General features: G+C 40.2%; 1 protein-coding gene across 6 annotated transcripts in view; it reads right to left on the reverse strand.

Annotated features, from left to right (window-relative positions):
• Positions 1-21527, reverse strand: part of GALNT1 (polypeptide N-acetylgalactosaminyltransferase 1) — a 123060-nt gene that overhangs the window by 46389 nt on the left and 55144 nt on the right. For all 6 annotated transcript variants that reach the window (XM_055559380.1, XM_055559377.1, XM_055559376.1 and 3 more), the window contains one exon: positions 10000-10174. In XM_055559380.1, coding sequence (XP_055415355.1) covers positions 10000-10174 — 175 coding nt within the window. The remainder of the gene's footprint in view (positions 1-9999; positions 10175-21527) is intronic.

Raw genomic sequence — 21527 nt, forward strand, 5'->3', positions numbered from 1 at the left:
AGTTATCACACAGCAAATGCTCATGACTCAGATGAAGAAATAGGAACACAGTGGGCACCTCCCAAGTCCCTCTTGCTTCTGATATCTTTTCTTTCCTCTCAAAAGCACTTTTTAGTTTCTCAGACTATATCTTCCAGATACAGTAAATGCCTCTAGGTCAAGGCAGCCTCCAAACTCTAAGCTCATTTCTCTGGGTTCCATCTTCTCTCAGATTTTGGCTCTGAAATTCTCCACTACCTTCTCATCTCTGCCTTCTACCCTCAGGACATTTTCAAGCAGGTGCTTTTTATGTATTTTTTTCCCAACTCTCTATATGTTCAACGGGAGAGCTGGTCCAGACCACCAGCCACTACAGAATGAAAGTCTCCCCATTCTTTTAAATCATGATTTCATTCCTATTACTTCAAAGGAACAATTCTGTCCAATAACCTCCACACACTGAAATCCACTGGTCAATTTAGATGTCTCACCTTACTTCACCTCTCAGAAGATTTATCCTAGTTGGCCAGCTCCTCCTTGAGACGTTATTTCACCTCTCCTCAGCCTCTTGCTAGATCTTCCTTCTTTTCTTAATCTTTGACAGCTGGAACCCTAACCTCTTTTTCACCTCATCCACTCCTGGTGGATAATGGCTGGATATCTCAACCAGTACTGTGTCTTTAAATTCTCTTGTTCCTTTAGTGACTCCAGCTGCAACCTCTCCCCTGAACGCCAGGATTTTATAAATATGTGCTAACAATTCTTGATTTCTATTCCCGTATTTCTACTCTCCTCTTCTTTCCATCTTGGCAAGAAATTATCACTATATGAAAACTATCACTATAATTCAGATAGCTCATCAGGTCTGTTTTTTTTTTTTCTTTTGCTCCACACCCAATCTGTCAGCATTGATAGCTTCCGTCTTAAATATACAATCAGAATTTGAAAAGTTCTTCACCTTGACCATGCCTCTATTAATCTTACTCATGACACTCCTATACTCTGCATGAATATCTCATCCACTGCAGCTGGAAAACATAAACTGGTGAAACCACAGTGGGAGCAATTTTTTTTAAAATCCTATGAAATTTAAAGTGGATTCCTCTCAGCACAATTATTTCGTATCTCTGTGAAACTGACCATAATCCATGGTAACAAATACATTTTACAGTAATCCAGAACATATATTCTGAAACAATGATTAATGAAAAATAAACTTATTACATTAAACATACTCTGATATCTTCTATTTCACTAATTAAAATGCTAACAGGTTAAAAATGCTAACAGGTACTCACACTGTGTACGAAATACCATTAAAAAAAAAAAACAAAACTTAAGGCCTAAGGTTTTCTAAATTGATCTCATATCCATTAATAGCTGAAGGGTCATGACCTGCAATTTAGGTTTTTTTATTTGTTTTAATTTGCTTTATTTTTCGGCTGTACCACACAGTATGTGGGATCACAGCTCCCCACCCAGGGATCAAATTTGCACCCCCTACATTGGAAGCTCCGAGTCTTAATCACTGGACCACCAGAGAAGTCCCACAACCTACATTCGGAAAGCACTGTTCCAGAGAAAACTTTTATATCTGTACAAGAGATGTAATAACATGTTGGCTTAAAAAGGATATTTACAAATACTTTGTAACTTTAAAATATATACTCTTAAGTAAAAGCACAATCAGTAAACTGTGATGCATATCCACACAACGGACTTCTACAAAGCAGTTAAAATGAATAACCTAGAACTCCATGTAATGACATGGCCAAATTTCAAAATCAATGCTTAAACAAAAACAATTTTAAAGTTGTAGAAGAATATGTACATATGCTGTACTAGCATTTGTTAAAACTATGAAACTATACTATATATTATTTAGGTAGGTAGACAGAAAGACATGCAGCAATGATAAATGCAAAAAATCAGACCTATAGTTAGGGAAGAATGGAATATAACTGGGGAGGGATACACAAATGGTTTCAACTGTAGCAGTAAAGTTTTACTGCTAAAAACAAAATACAAAGAGAATATGGCAACTTATTGAGATTCAATAAAGTTAGGGGTTGGTACAAAGCTTTGTTATCTCCTACAGCTTTCTGAATGTTTAGACCACTTCATAGTTAAGAGACCACCAGTAAAAATGGAAAATGCAAAAGAAACTTTAAGTATTTTAAAACATATATTTAAAACTATATCATGTATGTCTTAGGGCAACAGATAAAAAATCAGGGAACTCACTAGACTTGTAAAACAAAAAAATTTACATTTCATGAAGCAGGTAGAAAACCACACTCTAAGAGGATACAGATACAAAGAGTAAGATTTGGGACTTCACTGGTGGCCCAGTGGTTAAGAATATGCCTCCCAAAGTAGGGGAAGCAGGTTCAGTCTTGCTTAGGGAACTAAGATCCCACATGCTGAGGGGCAACTAAGCCCACATGCTCTAGAGCCCACGCACCCCAACTGGAGAAGCCCACTCACTGCAATGAAGACAGCACAGCCAAAACAGCAACAGAGTAATGATTATATTACAATACTGTTTACAAAATTTTACTTAACTGAAACAAAATATACATCAGCCTTGGAACTACTATTTACAGAATTATAACAAAGTCATTGTAAACACCTGAAAGAATACAAAACTGTGGGTCTTAAAAACTGTAAGCAGAGCCATTTTCAGAAGTTCATCAAAATCATCTAAAAGAACCTTATCTGAAATGAGAAAACAAAATTCTGTAGATTTTGATCTGTTTCCAGAATTTTATCTAATATTAGAAGGAATAGTTAACAAAATGAGGGAAAAAAATAACTTTCAGTAATTAGGTCGAGAAAAAGGGAATAAGAAGTCAGAAGACCTGGATTTGAGCCTGATTCAATTGTCCTGGGCTATAGCAATCTCTCTGAGGCACTTACCAGCAGCCTGCCACATGGGACTGATAATTTTTTAAACCAAATTAAAATTACTTTAAACTAGAAAGATGAAATAAACATCTCACAAATATTTCCATGAATAAAAAAGTAAATTGCAGGGTTTTATGTCTATTTTTAAGAAGTCAGAAAACAATGGCAAGCAGTTAGTAATTAAAAATTTAACAAATAAAAGAAATTCAAAAGAATAGCTGAAAGACAGCCTAAGAGTTCTCCCTGGAAGTAGAACAGAAAGATGAGAAAAGATAAAAGTAAAAGGGACTAAGAGAATCAATGCAAGCAGTCCAAAGCCTGGCTAATAGGAGTTTCAATGAGAGAACACAGACTGATGGGACATATCATTTGCATGCTTAGTAGCTTCTGACTCTTTAAGACCCTTTGGACTACAGCCCTCCAGGCTCCTCTGTTCATGGGATTCTCCAGGCAAGAATACTGGAGTGGGTTGCTAATTCCTACTCCAGGGGATCTTCCTGACCCAGGGATTGAACTGGCATCTCCCAAGTCTCCTGCATTGGCAGGAGGATTCTTTACCACTGAGCCACCTGGGAAGCCCAATGGCACAAATAATAGACCTGTCTAATAAGCCACAACTCACTTGACTTCAAGGATATTGGTACAAAACACCTTTAACTTACTAATCTACAGGGAAGAGAGGAACAATCAATGGTACCAGAGATGCAATTAGCAAAATGCAGGCTCAGGAAGGACATAAGACACTGAAAGTGAGTGAGTCACTTAATCGTGTCCGACTCTTTGAGATCCTATGGACTATACAGTTCATGGAATTCTCTAAGCCAGAATACTGGAGTGGGTAGCCTGTCCCTTCTCCAGGGGATCTTCCCAACCCAGGGATTGAACCCAGGTCTTCTGCATTACAGGCTGATTCTTTACCAGATAAGCCACAAGGGAAGCCCATTAAACACTTTACCTGGTCTTCAAATAATAAACCATGAGGGTAAAAAAGAAGAGGGAACCTGCAGACTGAGAAACACTTGAGAGAGATACCTACCAGTTGCAATTCTGATATAAACACTATTAAAAAGGGAAATATATGACATAACTAGGAAATGTAAATACTAACTGGGTATTTCAGGTTACCAAAGAATCACTCACTATTTATATTTTGAGGTATGAAAAATGGTACCATGATTTCCTTTTCCACCCTGATTCTATGAGTCCCATCTTTCAGAGATAAATACTGTAATATTTACAAATGGTATGTCTTTGTCTGGGGAATCTGCTTCTCATCTCACTCACCTGATTGATCCCCCAAATCCACAAACCGTGTGGGCTTCTCCAAAGCGCCACTCCTCTCATGTCGGCTGGCTGACCCCAGAGTCAATGATCCAAGTGAAATAAAAGACCAAACTGGAACCACAGTGTATTTTATAACCTCCCCTTCATGGATCACAGCTTTTTTGTGGCAAAGGGGCTTGCATAACTCAGTGAAGCTATGAGCCATGCCTTGCAGGGCCACTCAAGATGGATGGGTCATAGTGAATACTTCTAACAAAATGTGGTCCACTGGAGGAGGAAATGGCAACCCAATTCAAAATTCTTGCCACAAGAATTCCATGAACATTATGAAAAGGCAGAAAGATATGACACTGGAAGATGACACTCCATCACTTGTACTGTGTTCTGCTGGTCATATAGATCAACCCTGGCACAACATAGAAAGAGACATCCAGAGAGTAAATGCCAGGAGATGGAGATTGCTGCAGGACATCTTAGAGGATATAAATGAGGTTACACAATAGAACTTTTAGGAATTACTGAAGCAAGGTGATGAATACATTAGGGTTCACATTATTATCTCTATTTTGTATATATTTGAAAATTTCCGTAATAAAAAGCTTTTCAGAATGTTTTTAAACAAAGAATAAAAGCACACAGTTGGAATAAGAAGGTTTAAGGAAAAAAAGGCTCTTCAGCGGTAGTAGTGATTCTGTGCCACTTCCACCTGGAAGCAGCCTAGTCCCACAGAGACCCAGTGGTTGCCAGAAAGACTGTTTTAAGCAGCTGGACTAGCAATCCAGCACAAAGCAAGAGTTTTTCAAGTCTGAGAGTTCTCATTAAGCCCCAAATTTGGTGTACAAGCATAAGAATCACATCATTTAAACACTGATCTCCTTATCATAAAGTTGTTCACTCTGCAAAAACTAGTGCTTATAATACAATTAAAAACTACTCATTAATAAAAGTATCTTCAAAAACCACATAAAAGACTTTTAAAAAACATTTAATAAAATGTATTGATGGCGGTGATGTATTTAGGGGAATTATAAAAGTACAAAAATAACTCTCCTATAAACACTAATAGTTAAGGTTCTTTTACACATCACTGAATCTGAGACTTCCCTGAGAAACCTAGCTTGCTTCAATAACTATTAAATTATTCAGAAAGTACAGTTTGTGAAAATCTAAGTTTATAATGAAGCTTCTTTTGACTGATGTCCACCTAACCAGTTTGCTAGATGAACAGATACTCTCCAGCCCCTTAGTTTTTATAGGCACAGTATTCAATGGTTTCCTTATTCTGACTTTATTCAAACCTGTGCCATGTAATTATAAACCATGACTGCCTTCTGTGAACAATTGTTTAAAAAAATTTTCCCTGGAGTATCTTTTCATGTGTTTGTTAGCCATCTGTATGTCTTCTCTGGAGAAATGTTTATTTAGGTCTTTTCCCCACTTTTTGATTGGGTTGTTTTTCAAATGGTATTGACTTGTCTGAGCAGCTTGTATATTTTGGAAATTAATTCTTTGTCAGTTGTTTCATTTGCTATTATTTTCTCCCATTCTGAGGGTTGTCTTTTCACCTTGTTATAGTTTGCTCTGCTGTGCAAAAGCTTTTAAATTTAATTAGGTTCCACTAGTTTATTTTTGTTTTTATCCCCATTACTCTATGAGGTAGGTCATAGAGGATCCTACTGTGATTTATATCACAGTGTTCTGTTTTCCTCTAAGAGTTTTACAGTTTCTGGTCTTACATTTAGGTCTTTAATCTATTTTGAGTTTATCTTTGTGTATGGTGTTAGGAAGTTCTCTAATTTCATTCTTTTACATATAGCTGTGCAGTTTTCCCAGCACCACTTACTGAAGAGGCAATCTTTGCCCCACTGTAATATTTTTGCCTCCTTTTGTCTAATATCCTTGACTCCTTGCCTCCAAAAATATGGTATCTGTAGGCATGTAGGTTTATCTCTGGGCTATCTTGTTCCATTGGTCTATATTTCTATTTTTGTGCCAGTACCATACTGTCTTGATGACTGTAGCTTTGTGGTACAGTCTGAGGTCAGGAAGATTGATTTCTCCAGCTCCATTCTTCTTTCTCAAGATTGCTTTGGCTATTTGGGGTCTTCTGTGTTTCATTATGAATTGTAAAATTTTTTGTTCCAGTTCTGTGAAAAATGCCATTGGTAATTTGATAGGGATCACACTGAATGTGTAGATTGCATTTGGTAGTATAGTCATTTTCACAATATTGACTCCCTGGAGTTAAGGAGTTTTTTTTTTTTCTTCTTGTGATGGTTTTCTATGTAATTATTACTAATTTTCCATTGCCTTCTCCAGTGGACCCTGTTTTGTCAGAACTGTCCACCATGACCCAACTGTCTTGGGTGGCCCTGCACCGCATGGTTCATAGTTTCATTGAGTTACTCAAGGCTGTGATCCATGTGATCATTTTGGTTAGTTCTCTGTGACTGTGGTTTTCATTCTGGAGGCCATGGGATTGCATTCTTGCTTTTCCTGTCTGCTCTCTGATGGATGAGGATAAGAGGCTCATGCAAGCTTCTTGATGGGAGGGACTGGCTGTTGGGAAAACATGTCTTGCTCTGGTGGGCAGGGTCATGCTCAGTAAATCTTCAATCCAATTTTCTGCTGATGGATGGGGCTGTGGTCCCTCCCTGTAGTTTGGCCTGAGGTGGACCAGTCCTGGAGTCTGCAGTGTCCATGACAGAGATAGAGGCTCTGTGATAGGGCTAATGGCAAAAGGACTTATGTCAACAGGACATGCCTCCCAGGACTGCTGCTGCCAGTACCCCTGACCAGAAGGCAGGCCACTGTTGGTTCATGCCTCTGCAGGAGACAAAACATGATCCACTGGAGAAGAGAATGACAAACCACTTCAGTATTCTTGCCTTGAGAACCCCATCAACAGTATGAAAAAAAGGTAAAAAGATATGAAACTGGAAGATGAGCACTGTCCCTGCAGGTCAGTAGGTGTCCAATACGTTACTGGGGAAGAGCAGAGAAATAGCTCCAGAAAGAGTGAAGAGGCTGAGCCAAAGTGCAAATAATGCCCAGGTGTGGATGTATCTGGTGGTGAAAGTAAAGTCTGATGCTGTAAAGAACAATACTGCACAGGAACTTGGAATGTTAGGTCCTGAATCAAGGTAAATTGGGTGTGTTCAAACAGGAGATGGCAAGAGTAAACATTGACATTTAAGAATTAGTGAATTAAATGGATGGGAATGGGCAAATTTAATTCAGATGACCATTATATCTACTACTGTGGACAACAATCCCTTAGAAGAAATGGAGTAGCCCTCACAGTCAACAGCAGTTCAAAATGCAGTACTTGGGTGCAATCTCAAAAACAAAAGAATGATCTTGGTTCATTTGCAAGGTAAACCATTCAGCATCACAATAATCCAAGTCTATACCTCAACCACTAATGCCAAAAAAGCTGAAGTCGAACAGTTCTATGAACAATAACAAGACCTTCTAGAACTAACAGCAAAAAGAGATGTCCTTTTCATTATAGGGGACTGAAATGCAAAAGTAGGAAGTCAAGAGATACCTGGAGTAACAAGTTAGTCTGGAGTACAAATGAAGAAGGGCAAAGGCTAACAGAGTTGTGCCAAGAGAATTCACTGGTCATAGCAAACACCCTCTTCTGGCAACACTAGAGACGACTCTACACATGGACATCACCAGATGGTCAATACTGAAATCAGAATGACTATATTCTTTGCAGCCAATGATGGAGAAGCTCTATACAGTAAGCAAAAACAAGACCGGGAGCTGACTGCAGCTCAGATCATAAGCTCCTTAATGCAAAATTCAGACTTCAATTGAAGAAAGTAGGGAAAACCACTAGGCCATTCAGGTATGACCTAAATCAAATCCCTTATGATTATACAGTGGAAGTGACAAATAGATGCAAGGGATTATATCTGATAGACAAGAGTGCCTGAGGAACTATGGATGGAGGTTTGAAACACCGTACAAGAGGTGGTGACCAAAATCAACCCCCAGGAAAAAAGAAATGCAAGAAAGCAAAATGCAAGAAAGCCTCCTGTCTGAGGAGGTCTTTCAAACAACTGAGAAAAGGAGAGAAGTGAAAAGCGAAGGAAAAAGTTAATGGATATACCCAACTGAATGCAGAGTTCCAAAGAATAGCAAGGCGAAATAAGTCAGCCTTCTTAAGTGAACAATGCAAAGAAATAAAACAATAAAATAGGAAAGACTATACATCTCTTCAAGAAAATCAGAGATACCAAGAGAACATTTCATGCAAAAATGGGCAAAATAAAGAACAGGAATAGGGCCTAACAGAGGCAGAAGAGATTCAGAAGAGGTGGCAAGAATACACAGAAGAATGGTACAGAAGAGGACTTAATGTTCCGGATAATCACGATGGTGTGGAGACTCACTTACAGCCAGACATCCTGGAGTGTGAAGTCAAGTGGGCCTTAGGAAGTATTACTATGAACAAAGTTAGTGGAGGTGGTGGAATTTTAACTGAATAGTCCGTCTTTGCTTCCTCCAAGCTGCTTAAAGTTCTGAACTACACTTTCCATGTTTCAGTTTTCTGTGATGTCTAGTATTTCTTGGTTATCTATCATTAAAAATGGAAGGCCAAAAAACTGACTGTAAGCTCTCAGTATGTGAGGCTTTCTGACTATGAGTCTCCTTCATTGGCGTGATCAGGCTGCTGTCATTAAATTGGAGAGTCTCTGATGTCAGTGTCTGCAGTTGTTTTCCTTTTCTCTAGGGCTAGTCCAATTCTGTTGAAAAAGATCCTCCAATCTCTTGCCTGGAGGGATAAAGTTCAGCTGTTGGCATTACTGTGAGCCACAGAAGGCTAAGGGGGTCTCAACAGCTAGAATGTTCACTTTATCCACCTTTCTCTGTACAGTTTCCTTGCTTTTAACAGCGCCTGTTGTCCTCTAGTCCAGATACCTTGTATCATATGACACAGCTGGACATTAGGTGCCGGTAGGAGTGTAAGTTGGTACAACCATCTTAGAAAAATGTGCTAAAGCTATGTAAGTGTACACCCTATTCCTTTCCCCAATATATACACCAAACAGAAATGAGAGCCTAGGTCTTCCTAAAACATTCACAGAAAAATCACCATAGCCTTTATTCATAATAGTGAAAAAGTGGAAACAACCCAAATATCTATCAGTGTGTAAGTTATGGTACATTCACGTAACAAACCACCACACTGCCATGGAAAACAATATGTTTCTGATACATGCAACAACATGGATCTCAGAGACACCAGACTATAAGCAGTATAGATTCATCTATAAAAAGCTCAAAGAAAGACAAAGCTAATCTATGTTTAGAGATCAAAACAATGGCTGCCCCTGGGGTTGGGAGTACTGACCGGAAAGGAACATAGGAGAACTTTCAGAGGTGATGAAAATGTTCTATAATTTGATTTGGACGATGATTAGACAAGGTAACATGTATGTAGCAATTCACTAATTTGTATGCTTATGACTGTATACTTCACTGTTTTAAGATACACACAACTTAAAATGATCCTTTATAAAATTGACTATATAAATGCTTTGGTAATAATGAGGTTTAAAATCCCTACTAAATCCATCAAGATAAACAATTATCTTTCAAAGCCTAAAACACATGGTCCCAATGATCTCTAGAACTTGAGATATTATTTTATCAGCATTTAATTATTTCTTAAGTGGGGGGTGGTGGTAAGAAGTAACTCAGTGATGTAACATTCATTTCAAGAATAGTCAACACTGAAGTGTGATTTACTGAGAATTCAGTACATACTTTTCATTCACATTAAATACCATCAGGACCACACTAGGTACTTACCCTTCTAACCTAACATCTGGTAGAGATCTGTTGAGTGCAATCATCTCACTTGCCATTAAATTGAACTGATTGATTTTAAACATCTCTTTCATCTTTTCTTGATCCTCTTTAGGAATGACGACTGGTTTCCCCATTTCTCCAGGACCTTCATGAGGCTTTTGTACTGGCTCTAGAACTAAGAATAAGGAGGAAATTTAACTAACATTAATTTTATAGCAATTAATTCATGTTTCTGTTGAATAACATTTATGTTTAAACTATGCCCTCAACAACCAGAGGCACCTCTGAGCCCATCCTCTACCAATCTGGGACACAGCCTAGGGGCTGCCCTGTCCCCTGCTTCCACACTGTGCCCTGACTCCAGACCTTCTCACCATGCACCACTCACCTGAATCACTGCATGGCCTTGGCACTCCCATCTCGAATATTGTGGCCACAGTAACTTCTCTAAAGCACAGTCTTCACTGTGCTATTCCCATGGTCTCTGGGAGTCTAATCTCTTTAACAGGAAACTTAAGTTTCCAAACCTACCACCTGCTGGGCTCTTCGCTTCCCAGCCCCCAGATGCTCACCCTCCCGTCAAGCAGCACCTGCTCTCTCTGTGCCTCACGTCTACTTGTGCCAGTGCCTTTGCTCACACTGGCCGCCTCCCTTGGCACCTCCCACCTCTACCTGTGAAACACCAAACCCACACTAGTCCAAGCCCCAGCTAGGACGGCTTCTCTCCTGCAGCTTTTCTGCATCTCTCTCGAGTGACGGCTTACTACTTTTGACCACATCATTTCATCCATGGCTCTGTGTCTTTAATCAATTGTTGTTGTTTAGACGCTCAGTCATGTCTGACTCTTTGCGACCCCAAGGACTGTAACCCCCAGGCTCCTCTGTCCATGAGATTTCCCAGGCAAGAATACTGGAGTGGGTTGCCATTCCCTTCTCCAGGGGATTGTCCCGACCTGGGGATCAAAACTGCATCTCCTGCATTGGCAGGAAGATTCTCTATCACTGAGCCACCAGGAAAGTCCCTCTAATCAACAGCTCTCCCTAATTATGATTGCTAAACATGCCTGTGACACCCCACCTAGCTAGATTATGATTCCTTTTTTAGCTGGAGTTTTTTGTTTATTCATGTACCTTCTGTGGAGTTTAGCAGTGTTTAATAGGCATTTTATAACTATATGCTAAATTAATACATGAGTACAAGTATTATTCAAAATAAATCAAAATGAAACCCTAGAATTAACAATAGTAGACATTATAATAAGCATTATGCAAGGTGGAACATCAAGAAATGTAATTCTAATCAGAAGTAATGTTGTTTCTTAACACAGAGTTGTTCCTCAGTATCCACCAGGGCCTAGTTCCAAGACAACTGTCACCCCACCCTGTGGATACCAAAATCCGCAGATGTGCAAATCCTTTATATAAAAAGGTATGTGGTACAATCACCCCTCTGCATAATCCACAGATACGGAAAACTGGCTGTATCAGTAAAAAAAAGAATATTTCTGACCAGCAAATCCCAAATCTTGTTCCTAGTTATGTACTTTTGAGATATTAAAAAGTGTTACAAGAAAAATGTGTTCTAGAATATATTAAATTTGAAAAAATTGTGTTAAACTTCCCACCTAAAAGGGACGGATAGAGAATGAGGTGAGGGTAAGAATGGGATGAAATTATCTGTTTATACATTACTTATTTTTTAAGCTGAAAGTGTTACTCTCCTGCAGTGTGTTTTTAAGGCATCCCCCCCAAAGTCTCTGGATGGAAATGTCTGAAGACATCACGGCAGTAGATGAACCAGGAGTTCTCTTCAGACAGGCTTTGTCTGACCGAAAACAACTCTTGTCGGCAAAGCTGGCCTACAGGATGACTGTCCAGAGCAGGTACAAAGGAACCTATCCATACCAGAGCTGCAGAATATTACTCACTATGCCTTCAACATAAAACATAAACAGAACATAAAATCTGTTTTAAAGAACTATCAAGGAAAAAATGGTGTATAATAATTGTCCCCATTCTCAGACCTTAGAAACTGCGATTTCAGGAAGGAAGTTAAAACACTAGGAAATAACTTGAAAAATCATAGGCAACTCCTGTAATACAATTTTAAAAAACAAATCCTATCTAATGTTTGCCAAGTAAGCTCTTTAAATATAAGAATTTTTAAAAAATTCTCAGTGACAAAAATTTTCAATGACAAGTATAATGAAAACTGTAAGTACAGAAACACAATGCTCATATAAACTTTTAAAACTTAAAAAACCATAAATTATTCAACTCTCAGAGTCAATTTCTACTTACCTGTCTCTGAAAATAAAGAGCAATGAACAGATTTGGGGATTGGGACACTCAGGGGTCAGTACAAAGCACTGGAGTTCTGGAAGTCACACTTACCTTTTGTGCATGGCACAGACAAATAAAGAGTAGGTGGGAGACATCTAGTGGCCCTGGTTATAAATATCCTTCAGTTACCTGTGCCCTATTTTAGTATAAGATGATGCTTTAAAGAAAAGTTAAAATGGAAACATTCTCACACTGCTCAGTTTTTAAATTTTTAATTGAGTATTAAGTTATACAGAACACCATCTGTAACATAGTTTTGCCTGAGGCAAGGTGAGGTGGAGTAGATTCTGAATGTAATTAAGTCCCTGGACCCACTTATCAATTCACAGGAAATACTACTGGGGACTGAGGACATGATTTAAAACAAACATTAACGGAATGCAAATCCTGACTATGGAAAACTGGAGAAAAGAAAACAGTTTCTTCGTCTTCAACAACAACCAACAAAGCAGGGTGGGGAGGACAAAAAGAAAGAGGTACCATGTATCTATGCCACAAGACTAGCTTTGCATTGACAGCTGTTGAAGACATGATGGGTATGTGGAAGTTGCTCAGTCATGTCTGACTCTTTGTGACTCCATGGATTATACAATCCATGGAATTCTCCAGGCCAGAGTACCTGAGTTGGGTAGCCTTCCCCTTCTCCAGATGATGGGTATGCTGCTGCTGCCTACTGCTGCTAAGTCATTTCAGTCGTGTCCAACTCTGTGCGACCCCATAGACGGCAGCCCACCAGGCTCCCCCATCCCTGGGATTCTCCAGGCAAGAACACTGGAGTGGGTTGCCATTTCCTTCTCAAATGCATGAAAGTGAAAACTGAAAGTGAAGTCGCTCAGTCGTGCCCGACTCTTAGCGACCCCATGGACTGCAGCCTACCAGGCTCCTCCGTCCATGGGATTTTCCAGGCAAGAGTACTGGAGTGGGGTGCCATTGCCTTCTCCGGATGATGGGTATATAGGAGATCAATTTTCTGTTTTCTCTAATTTTGTTTATGCTTCAAATTTTCCATGAGGATTGGGGGAGTATGAAGGAGCACTCAAGAAATTACAGTAAGAACTAGTAAGACTAGTAAGTATAAACTTGATTGCTTATAGCCTAAGAGACTGTATTACCAGAAAATTAAAATCCTGCCCCATCATAGTGAACTCCAGCCTGGAAGTCTTAAAGAATTGGGTAAAACTGTACAACATACAAAATCTTCCTGGCTATAATACTTTACAAATTTGATCAGCTGGTACTTATTAACAACCTGAATATCTAGTATAATACCCACATTACATACTTTAATCCACTGATACATGTGAGTTTTCAGAGCCACATTTAAAATGACCATTAATCAAAAGTCTTGTGACTACTACTTACAGAACCCACAATACCTGAATTTAGAAATTATAATATCCCAAAGAATTAAAGGGGGACCAGTAAAGTAACCCACTTCAGTACTCTTGCATCAAAATCCCATGGACAGAGGAGCCTGGTAGGCTGCAGTCCATGGGGTGGCTGGGAGTCGGACACAACTGAGCGACTTCACTTTCACTTTTCACTTTCATGCATTGGAGAAGGAAATGGCAACCCACTCCAGTGTTCTTGCCTGGAGAATCCCAGGGATGGGGGAGCCTGGTGGGCTGCCGTCTATGGGGTCGCACAGAGTTGGACACGACTGAAGCAACTTAGCAGCAGCAGCAGTAAAGTAACCCACTTCAGTACTCTTGGCTGGAAAATCCCATGGACGGAGGAGCCTGGTAGGCTGCAGTCCATGGGGTCGCTAAGAGTCGGGCACGACTGAGCGACTTCACTTTCACTTTTCACTTTCATGCATTGGAGAAGGAAATGGCAACCCACTCCAGTATTCTTGCCTGGAGAATCCCAGGGACGGGGGAGCCTGTTGGGCTGCCGTCTATGGGGTCACACAGAGTTGGACACGACTGAAGTGACTTACAGCAGCAGTAAACTAATTTTCTTTGGCAAAGATGCCAGGATAAAATGAAATTAGTTAATGAATATTTTTATTACTAACACACTTGCAAAAAGCAACTAACAAAAAAGATAGTAAGTATTAACTTCCCTTGTTTTCTACTTACCAGTCTTTCATGTAAATTAAAAAAGAGATCAGTGAAACTTGTTTGAAAGCAATGGAAATGGGTTTGGATATTATCATTTTCCTGAACTGAAAAAAATACTTTCTTTGGCATAAAATTTCATTATGTAGATAATTTCTAAGAATAAAATCAGCTTTTACAAGGGGGTAACTAAGTGTTGTTCTGAAGTATTATGTGAAAACACAATACTAACATTTTATTGTATACTTCAGCTAAACTTCATCTACGTGACAAGGTAGAAAAATTTCATTTCTTAGAAAATTTAATTATAAAAAAAAACTACAAGTTCACTCTGACTGCTGCCAAATGAGATTTACATATACAAACCACATGACATACCTTAGCTTTAACACAGCTTACAAATTTCTACAATTTGTATTTTCTCATGGAAGTAGAATAAACCCTGGTGGCTCAGTCATAAAGAATCTGTCTTCGACCCCTGGGTCAGGAAGATCCCCTGGTGAAGGGAATGACTGCCCACTCCAGTATTCTTACCTGGAGAATTCCACGGACAGAGGAGTCTGGTGCGCTACAGTTCATGGGGTCACAAAAAGTCTGACATGACTGACTGACTAACACTTCCACTTGTTCAAAGTTACAGGATATCCATTTGGGAAGATAAAAAGCTAAAAGCATTTCTCCCAAACAATTTTCTTAGGCGATCATAATTTTTCCTGTTTTTATGCACTATATTTCACTTACTCCAAAATATTTTCCCCATATTTTAATATCTCTGAAATTGGGACTTGGCTTACAATGATAATTGAAATGTTTCTGCTTTCTTAGTGTTATATAAAATAAGTATTATATAAACAAAGAAAATTACCTAATTTTTTAACATTAAAATATTATTGCATATAACAAAATTCATTGATCTCTCTCTGCTACCTCAATACCTGTGTTTTAACCCTTATTCCAATTTTATATACATTTGTAATGTGTACAAATAAAACTCTAAATACACTAAAAGTCTGTTAATAGTTTCTGAAAGCCTTTACTAACAATATTCTTGGACAGCAAGGAGATCCAACCAGTCCATTCTGAAGGAGATCAGCCCTGGGATTTCTTTGGAAGGAATGATGCTAAAGCTGAAACTCCAGACTTTGGCCACCTCATGCGAAGAGCTGACTCATTGGAAAAGACTCTGATGCTGGGAGGGATTGGGGGCAGGAGAAGGGGACGACAGAGGATGAGATGGCTGGATGGCATCACTGACTTGATGGACATGAGTCTGGGTGAACTCCAGGAGTTGGTGATTGACAGGGAGGCCTGGCATGCTGTGATTCATGGGGTCGCAAAGAGTCGGACACAACTGAGCGACTGAACTGAACTGAACTGAATCATCTAAAGTTTCTTCTATAAAATATGTTCTCAAAGTCTTCCTAATGTGACAACTGAAATAATTCTAGCATAAGCACGTAAAAACTTGAATAATCAGTATTTTAGTAATCTGAAAATCAGGTACCGAGCTGGCATAAAGGATTAATTCCTACTTGAAAGTGTATCTGTAAAAATACTGAATGTTCTATGCAACACCCAAATCCATAAACTGAATGAGTTAATTCCAACAAGGCAGAGGAGTTGCAAAAATACTCCTAAGACATAACTTGTACTAATTTTATTTTTCCAAGGGCAATTTTATCTACTTCTCTAGCAAAAGAAGAATTTTCCTATTCTCAGAGAGTCTGGTGTATAAAACACAAATAAATATAAAACAATGAGAGAGAACTGCTCAAGAATATAAAATAAAACAGAATAAAATCAACCCTGTGTAATCACCAGACAGGCCTGCTGATACCTGATGTAGGTAAGTAGTGAGTACATGTAAGACCCTAGGATAATCTGATGAGCATTATCATAGGGATAATGAATCCATTCTGCTTAATTGCACACAACAGTATAAAGAGCAGAATTTGGTAAATTTTACCAAATTGGCGCTCTAAAGCAGTTCAGAAAGGAGGTCCTTACAATACCGAGACAACTGCTCTGGAGTATCATATCTGCTCATTGTTTGTTTTAATTTGGTTTTTCAAATGCCACAGAGAATGAAGATCCTGGAGACCTTATGTGTTCTAACAGAAGAGACTTATTCTTCCAGGTCACTGACTGTACCTGCTAATTCCACCAAGAAGGTCTACATCCTTCATGCCATCGCCTGTCAACCCTCTCCCAACTACTTTAGTGAAAGATCTCTTCATTGGCACCACAATTTCTCAGCAGCCGTATATTGAGAGCAGTAACTTTAGGGTTCCTACACTACTTGGGACCTCCAAGTGCCCACTGCACTGAAACGTCCCATCAAAGCAGATTTTTCAAACTGTTCTTGCTTGGCAGCCATGGTTCCCCTTCCCTTAGTCATTTTCCCACTCTTTCCCTTCAATCCCTTGAAACACAGTTTGAAAAATGGATGCTTTAGGGCCCTGTCTAGAACCACTGGCAGCTCGTAAGTCTCTCCCTTCAGCTATTAACTCCCCTCCTGGCATCGTACTGCTCAGCCTGCTCTCATCCTGCCACTGCTGACCTCTTTCTCAGTCATCCACACCATCTTGCTATTTCCACATAGTAAATATCAAGTTTCCTCAACACAGAGGTCCCATCCACCAGACTTAAACCTGACTCTCCCACAAGGTCCACTAAGCTCACAACCCTCACCCACCTTCATTCTCCTTTTTTCAGGACATGCTGTTTGTCTCTCACGGCTCCACACTGCACTCTCAGACCGTATCTTCTTTACTCTGTACTTCTATACTTTGCATTAAAGCTACTCCTTTTCTCTGATGCTCATGTCACTAGTGGTTTTCAGAAGCGCACTAACCTTAGAATCCTCTTCAAGGATAAATCTTTTCTTATGGTTTTGATACCCCACTGTCTCCTCTGCAGAGAGTTTGTTCTTTCAAGTATTACTTCATTCCTTTATATTTTAAACCTCTTTAAAATACATAAAAAATACGTCTGTACACAGAAAACCAACCTTAGCTCCATTCCTTTCTTCTAACTATTGTACTCTGTGTGTCAAAGCTTCCTAAAGGGATAAGCTACACACCGGTAAATATCAAGTCCACTGGTACTGAAATGGCACTTTCTAGGGTAACAAGAAACCCCATTAGGAAACGTATCACAACCACTTTTTCATCTCAGGTGAAATCACTGAACATCCATCCATCATGCCTGGATTTCCATGACCCTGCTCCCTCTGGCTTTTCCGCTGCCCCTGACTTCCAGAAGCCGCCTCTCCCCTTGCTGACCCTCCGTGATCCTCTCCAACTCTGCCTGTCTCTGCTGCACGCTCCGGAGCCCACAGTGCCGCCCACATGCTCCACCCCACCCACTCTCTGCTGCATAACGCACCCCCGCCCCCAGCCCCCAGGCCCTCCACATGAAATGCTCCAAACACAACTCGTCCTTCTGCCTTCCCACTGGAGCCGCTCTGCCTCTGGGGCCCCTCCTCATACCAATTTACCCAAAGACGGAGACCTGAGAGCCATGGGAGACTTTTCACTTGCCCTATTACCTACATTCAGTGACTCTCCCTGCTATGTAAAGTCCACTATCTACAAACTTCCCATATATTTTATTGTGTGCCCCATTTTAGTGTGGGCCCCAAGAACTTCTACAAACTTTCTCAGCAGTCTCACAACCAGTCTCAGATGTCTCACTCTCTCCCACTACATCAGCCAAGTGACCACTCTCTTCTGAAAGTCGGGATCCCATCAGGTTACTTGTTCCCTTCTTTGAAATCCTTTGATGGCATGCCTCGCCTACAGGATAAAGTGCAAAACCCTTGGCATGTTATAAAATGCCTTCTGCGATGTGGTCTCTGTTGACCTCCCAGCCTTGTCTGTGCTCTCTCCTCATGCTTTCCTATCCATCAACTCTGTTCTCTCATGTGCTTATCTTATGCATGCTTTTCTCCTTTGCTTGGGATGTATTCCCTTCACCTGTCAAACCTAACAAACACCCATGCACCCTGATACTTTAGCCTGAGTGTTACTTCCCTGCAGCACCTTCTCAGAGGCCTCACGGTGTTCCTTCCTCTCACACACCTCTAGTGTGCTATCTACCATATCACTGAAAGTTGCTCAGTCGTGTCCGACTCTTTGTGATCCCATGGACTATACAATCATGGAATTCTCCAGGCCAGAATACTGGAGTGGGTAGCCTTTCCCTCCTCCAGGGGATCTTCCCAACCCACAGATTGAACCAGGGTCTTCTGCACTGCAGGTGGATTCTTTACCAGCTGAGCCACTAGGGAAGCCCAAGAATACTGGAGTGGGTAGCCTATCCCTTCTCCAGCGGCTCTTCCCGACCCAGGAATCAAATGGAGGTCTTCTGCACTGCAGGTGGATTCTTTACCAAATGAACTATCAGGGAAGCTATCATATCACTACCTATTATTCTTCCTCTCCTACTGGATTGGGAGTTCCCCAAACAGAGAAACTATTCTGTACTGTTGAAATGTGTATCACTAGCACGTAGCACACTGCCCAGCACACAGCAGTTTACAAAACATTCAAAACATTACAAAACATAGGTGAAGACCAAGTGTGTCTTTACCCACTACAGAGGTCCTGGTCTGTCTTATGATTGTGCCTTTGTATTTAAGATAGAATACCATGAGTTCCCACTATAAATGGCAATGGGTTAGTGTGGAATGAGGGGAAAGTTAATCTGTTCCATTTGGGAATATCCTAGGTTTTTAATGGTGAATAGCAATGCCTGCCCTCTGATTTAAATGTCTACAGAGTTACAGCTCTAACACCAGTTAAGGAGGCCGGGTCTTGTCACACAACAAACTTACTAAGCAGCAGGTCCTTAAAGGAAACCAGGAAAGTCAACAGATAGGCTGACCTTGTATAAAAGTGTATCTTATTAAAAATTATGGGGAAGATAAAAATTAAAAAGTTAGGCGTTAGCCTAGGTATTACTAAAGTTCAGTATTAGCAACTGAGACTAATTTTAGGCAAATTTCCCATAAAATAAACAGAACTGGTTACATAATGGGGAAGATAAAAATTAAAAAGTTAGGGGTTAGCCTAGGTATTACTAAAAGTTCAGTGTTAGCAACTGAGATTAATTTTAGGCAAATTTCCCATAAAATAAACAGAACTGGTTATATAATCCCATGTATAAAAATTATAGTATGTAGGCAAGTAAGTTTTAGATTATAAATTTTAAAGGACCAGGTAGATCAGATCAGATCAGATCAGTCGCTCAGTCGTGTCCGACTCTTTGCGACCCCATGAATCGCAGCACGCCAGGCTTCCCTGTCCATCACCAACTGCCGGAGTTCACTCAGACTCACGTCCATCGAGTCAGCGATGCCATCCAGCCATCTCATCCTCTGTCGTCCCCTTCTCCTCCTGCCCCCAATCCCTCCCAGCATCAGAGTCTTTTCCAATGAGTCAACTCTTCGCATGAGGTGGCCAAAGTACTGGAGTTTCAGCTTTAGCATCATTCCTTCCAAAGAAATCCCAGGGCTGATCTCCTTCAGAAGGGACTGGTTGGATCTCCTTGCAGTCCAAGGGACTCTCAAGAGTCTTCTCCAACACAACAGTTCAAAAGCATCAATTCTTCGGAGCTCAGCCTTCTTCACAGTCCAACTCTCACATCCATACATGACCACAGGTAAAACCATAGCCTTGACTAGATGAACCTTTGTTGGCAAAGTAATGTCTCTGCTTTTCAATATGCTATCTAGGTTGGTCATAACCTTCCTTCCAAGGAGTAAGCGTCTTTTAATTTCATGGCTGCAGTCACCATCTGCAGTGATTGTGGAGCCCCGAAAAATAAAGTCTGACACTGTTTCCACTGTTTCCCCATCTATTTCCCATGAAGTGGTGGGATAGGATGCCACGATCTTCGTTTTCTGAATGTTGGGCTTTAAGCCAACTTTTTCACTCTCCTCTTTCACTTTCATCAAGAGGCTTTTTAGTTCCTCTTCACTTTCTGCCATAAGGGTGGTGTCATCTGCATATCTGAGGTTATTGATAAATACCAATCTTGATTCCAGCTTGTGTTTCTTCCAGTCCAGTGTTTCTCATGAAGCACTCAGCATATACGTTAAATAAACAGGGTGACAATATACAGCCTTGACGAACTCCTTTTCCTATTTGGAACCAGTCTGATGGTCCATGTCCAGTTCTAACTGTTGCTTCCTGACCTGCATACAAATTTCTCAAGAGGCAGATCAGGTGGTCTGGTATTCCTATCTCTTTCAGAATTTTCCACAGTTTATTGTGATCCACACAGTCAAAGGCTTTGGCATAGTCAATAAAACAGAAATAGATGTTTTTCTGGAACTCTCTTGCTTTTTCCATGATCCAGCGGATGTTGGCAATTTGATCTCTGGTTCCTCTGCCTTTTCTAAAACCAGCTTGAACATCAGGAAGTTCAGGGTTCACACACTGCTGAAGCCTGGCTTGGAGAATTTTAAGCATTACTTTACTAGCGTGTGAGATGAGTGCAATTGTGCGGTAGTTTGAGCATTCTTTGGCCTTGCCTTTCTTTGGGATTGGAATGAAAACTGACCTTTTCCAGTCCTGTGGCCACTGCTGAGTTTTCCTAATTTGCTGGCATACTGATTGCAGCACTTTCATAGCATCATCTTTCAGGATTTGGAATAGCTCAACTGGAATTCTATCACCTCCACTAGCTTTGTTCGTAGTAATGCTTTCTAAGGCCCACTTGACTTCACATTCCAGGATGTCTGGCTCTAGGTGAGTGATCACACCATCGTGATTATCTGGGTCGTGAAGATCTTTTTTGTACAGTTCTTCTGTGTATTCTTGCCATCTCTTCTTAGTATCTTCTGCTTCTGTTAGGCCCATACCATTTCTGTCCTTTATCGAGCCCATCTTTGCATGAAATGTTCCTTGGGTATCTCTGATTTTCTTGAAGAGATCTCTAGTCTTTCCCATTCTGTTGTTTTCCTCTATTTCTTTGCATTGATCGCTGAAGAAGGCTTTCTTATCTCTCCTTGCTATTCTTTGGAACTCTAAATTCAGATGTTTATATCTTGCCTTTTCTCCTTTGCTTTTCACTTCTCTTCTTTTCACAGCTATTTGTAAGGCGTCCCCAGACAGCCAT

The sequence above is a fragment of the Bubalus kerabau genome, chromosome 21 (genome assembly GCF_029407905.1).
Source record: "Bubalus kerabau isolate K-KA32 ecotype Philippines breed swamp buffalo chromosome 21, PCC_UOA_SB_1v2, whole genome shotgun sequence".
NCBI classification, from domain to species: Eukaryota; Metazoa; Chordata; class Mammalia; order Artiodactyla; family Bovidae; genus Bubalus; species Bubalus kerabau.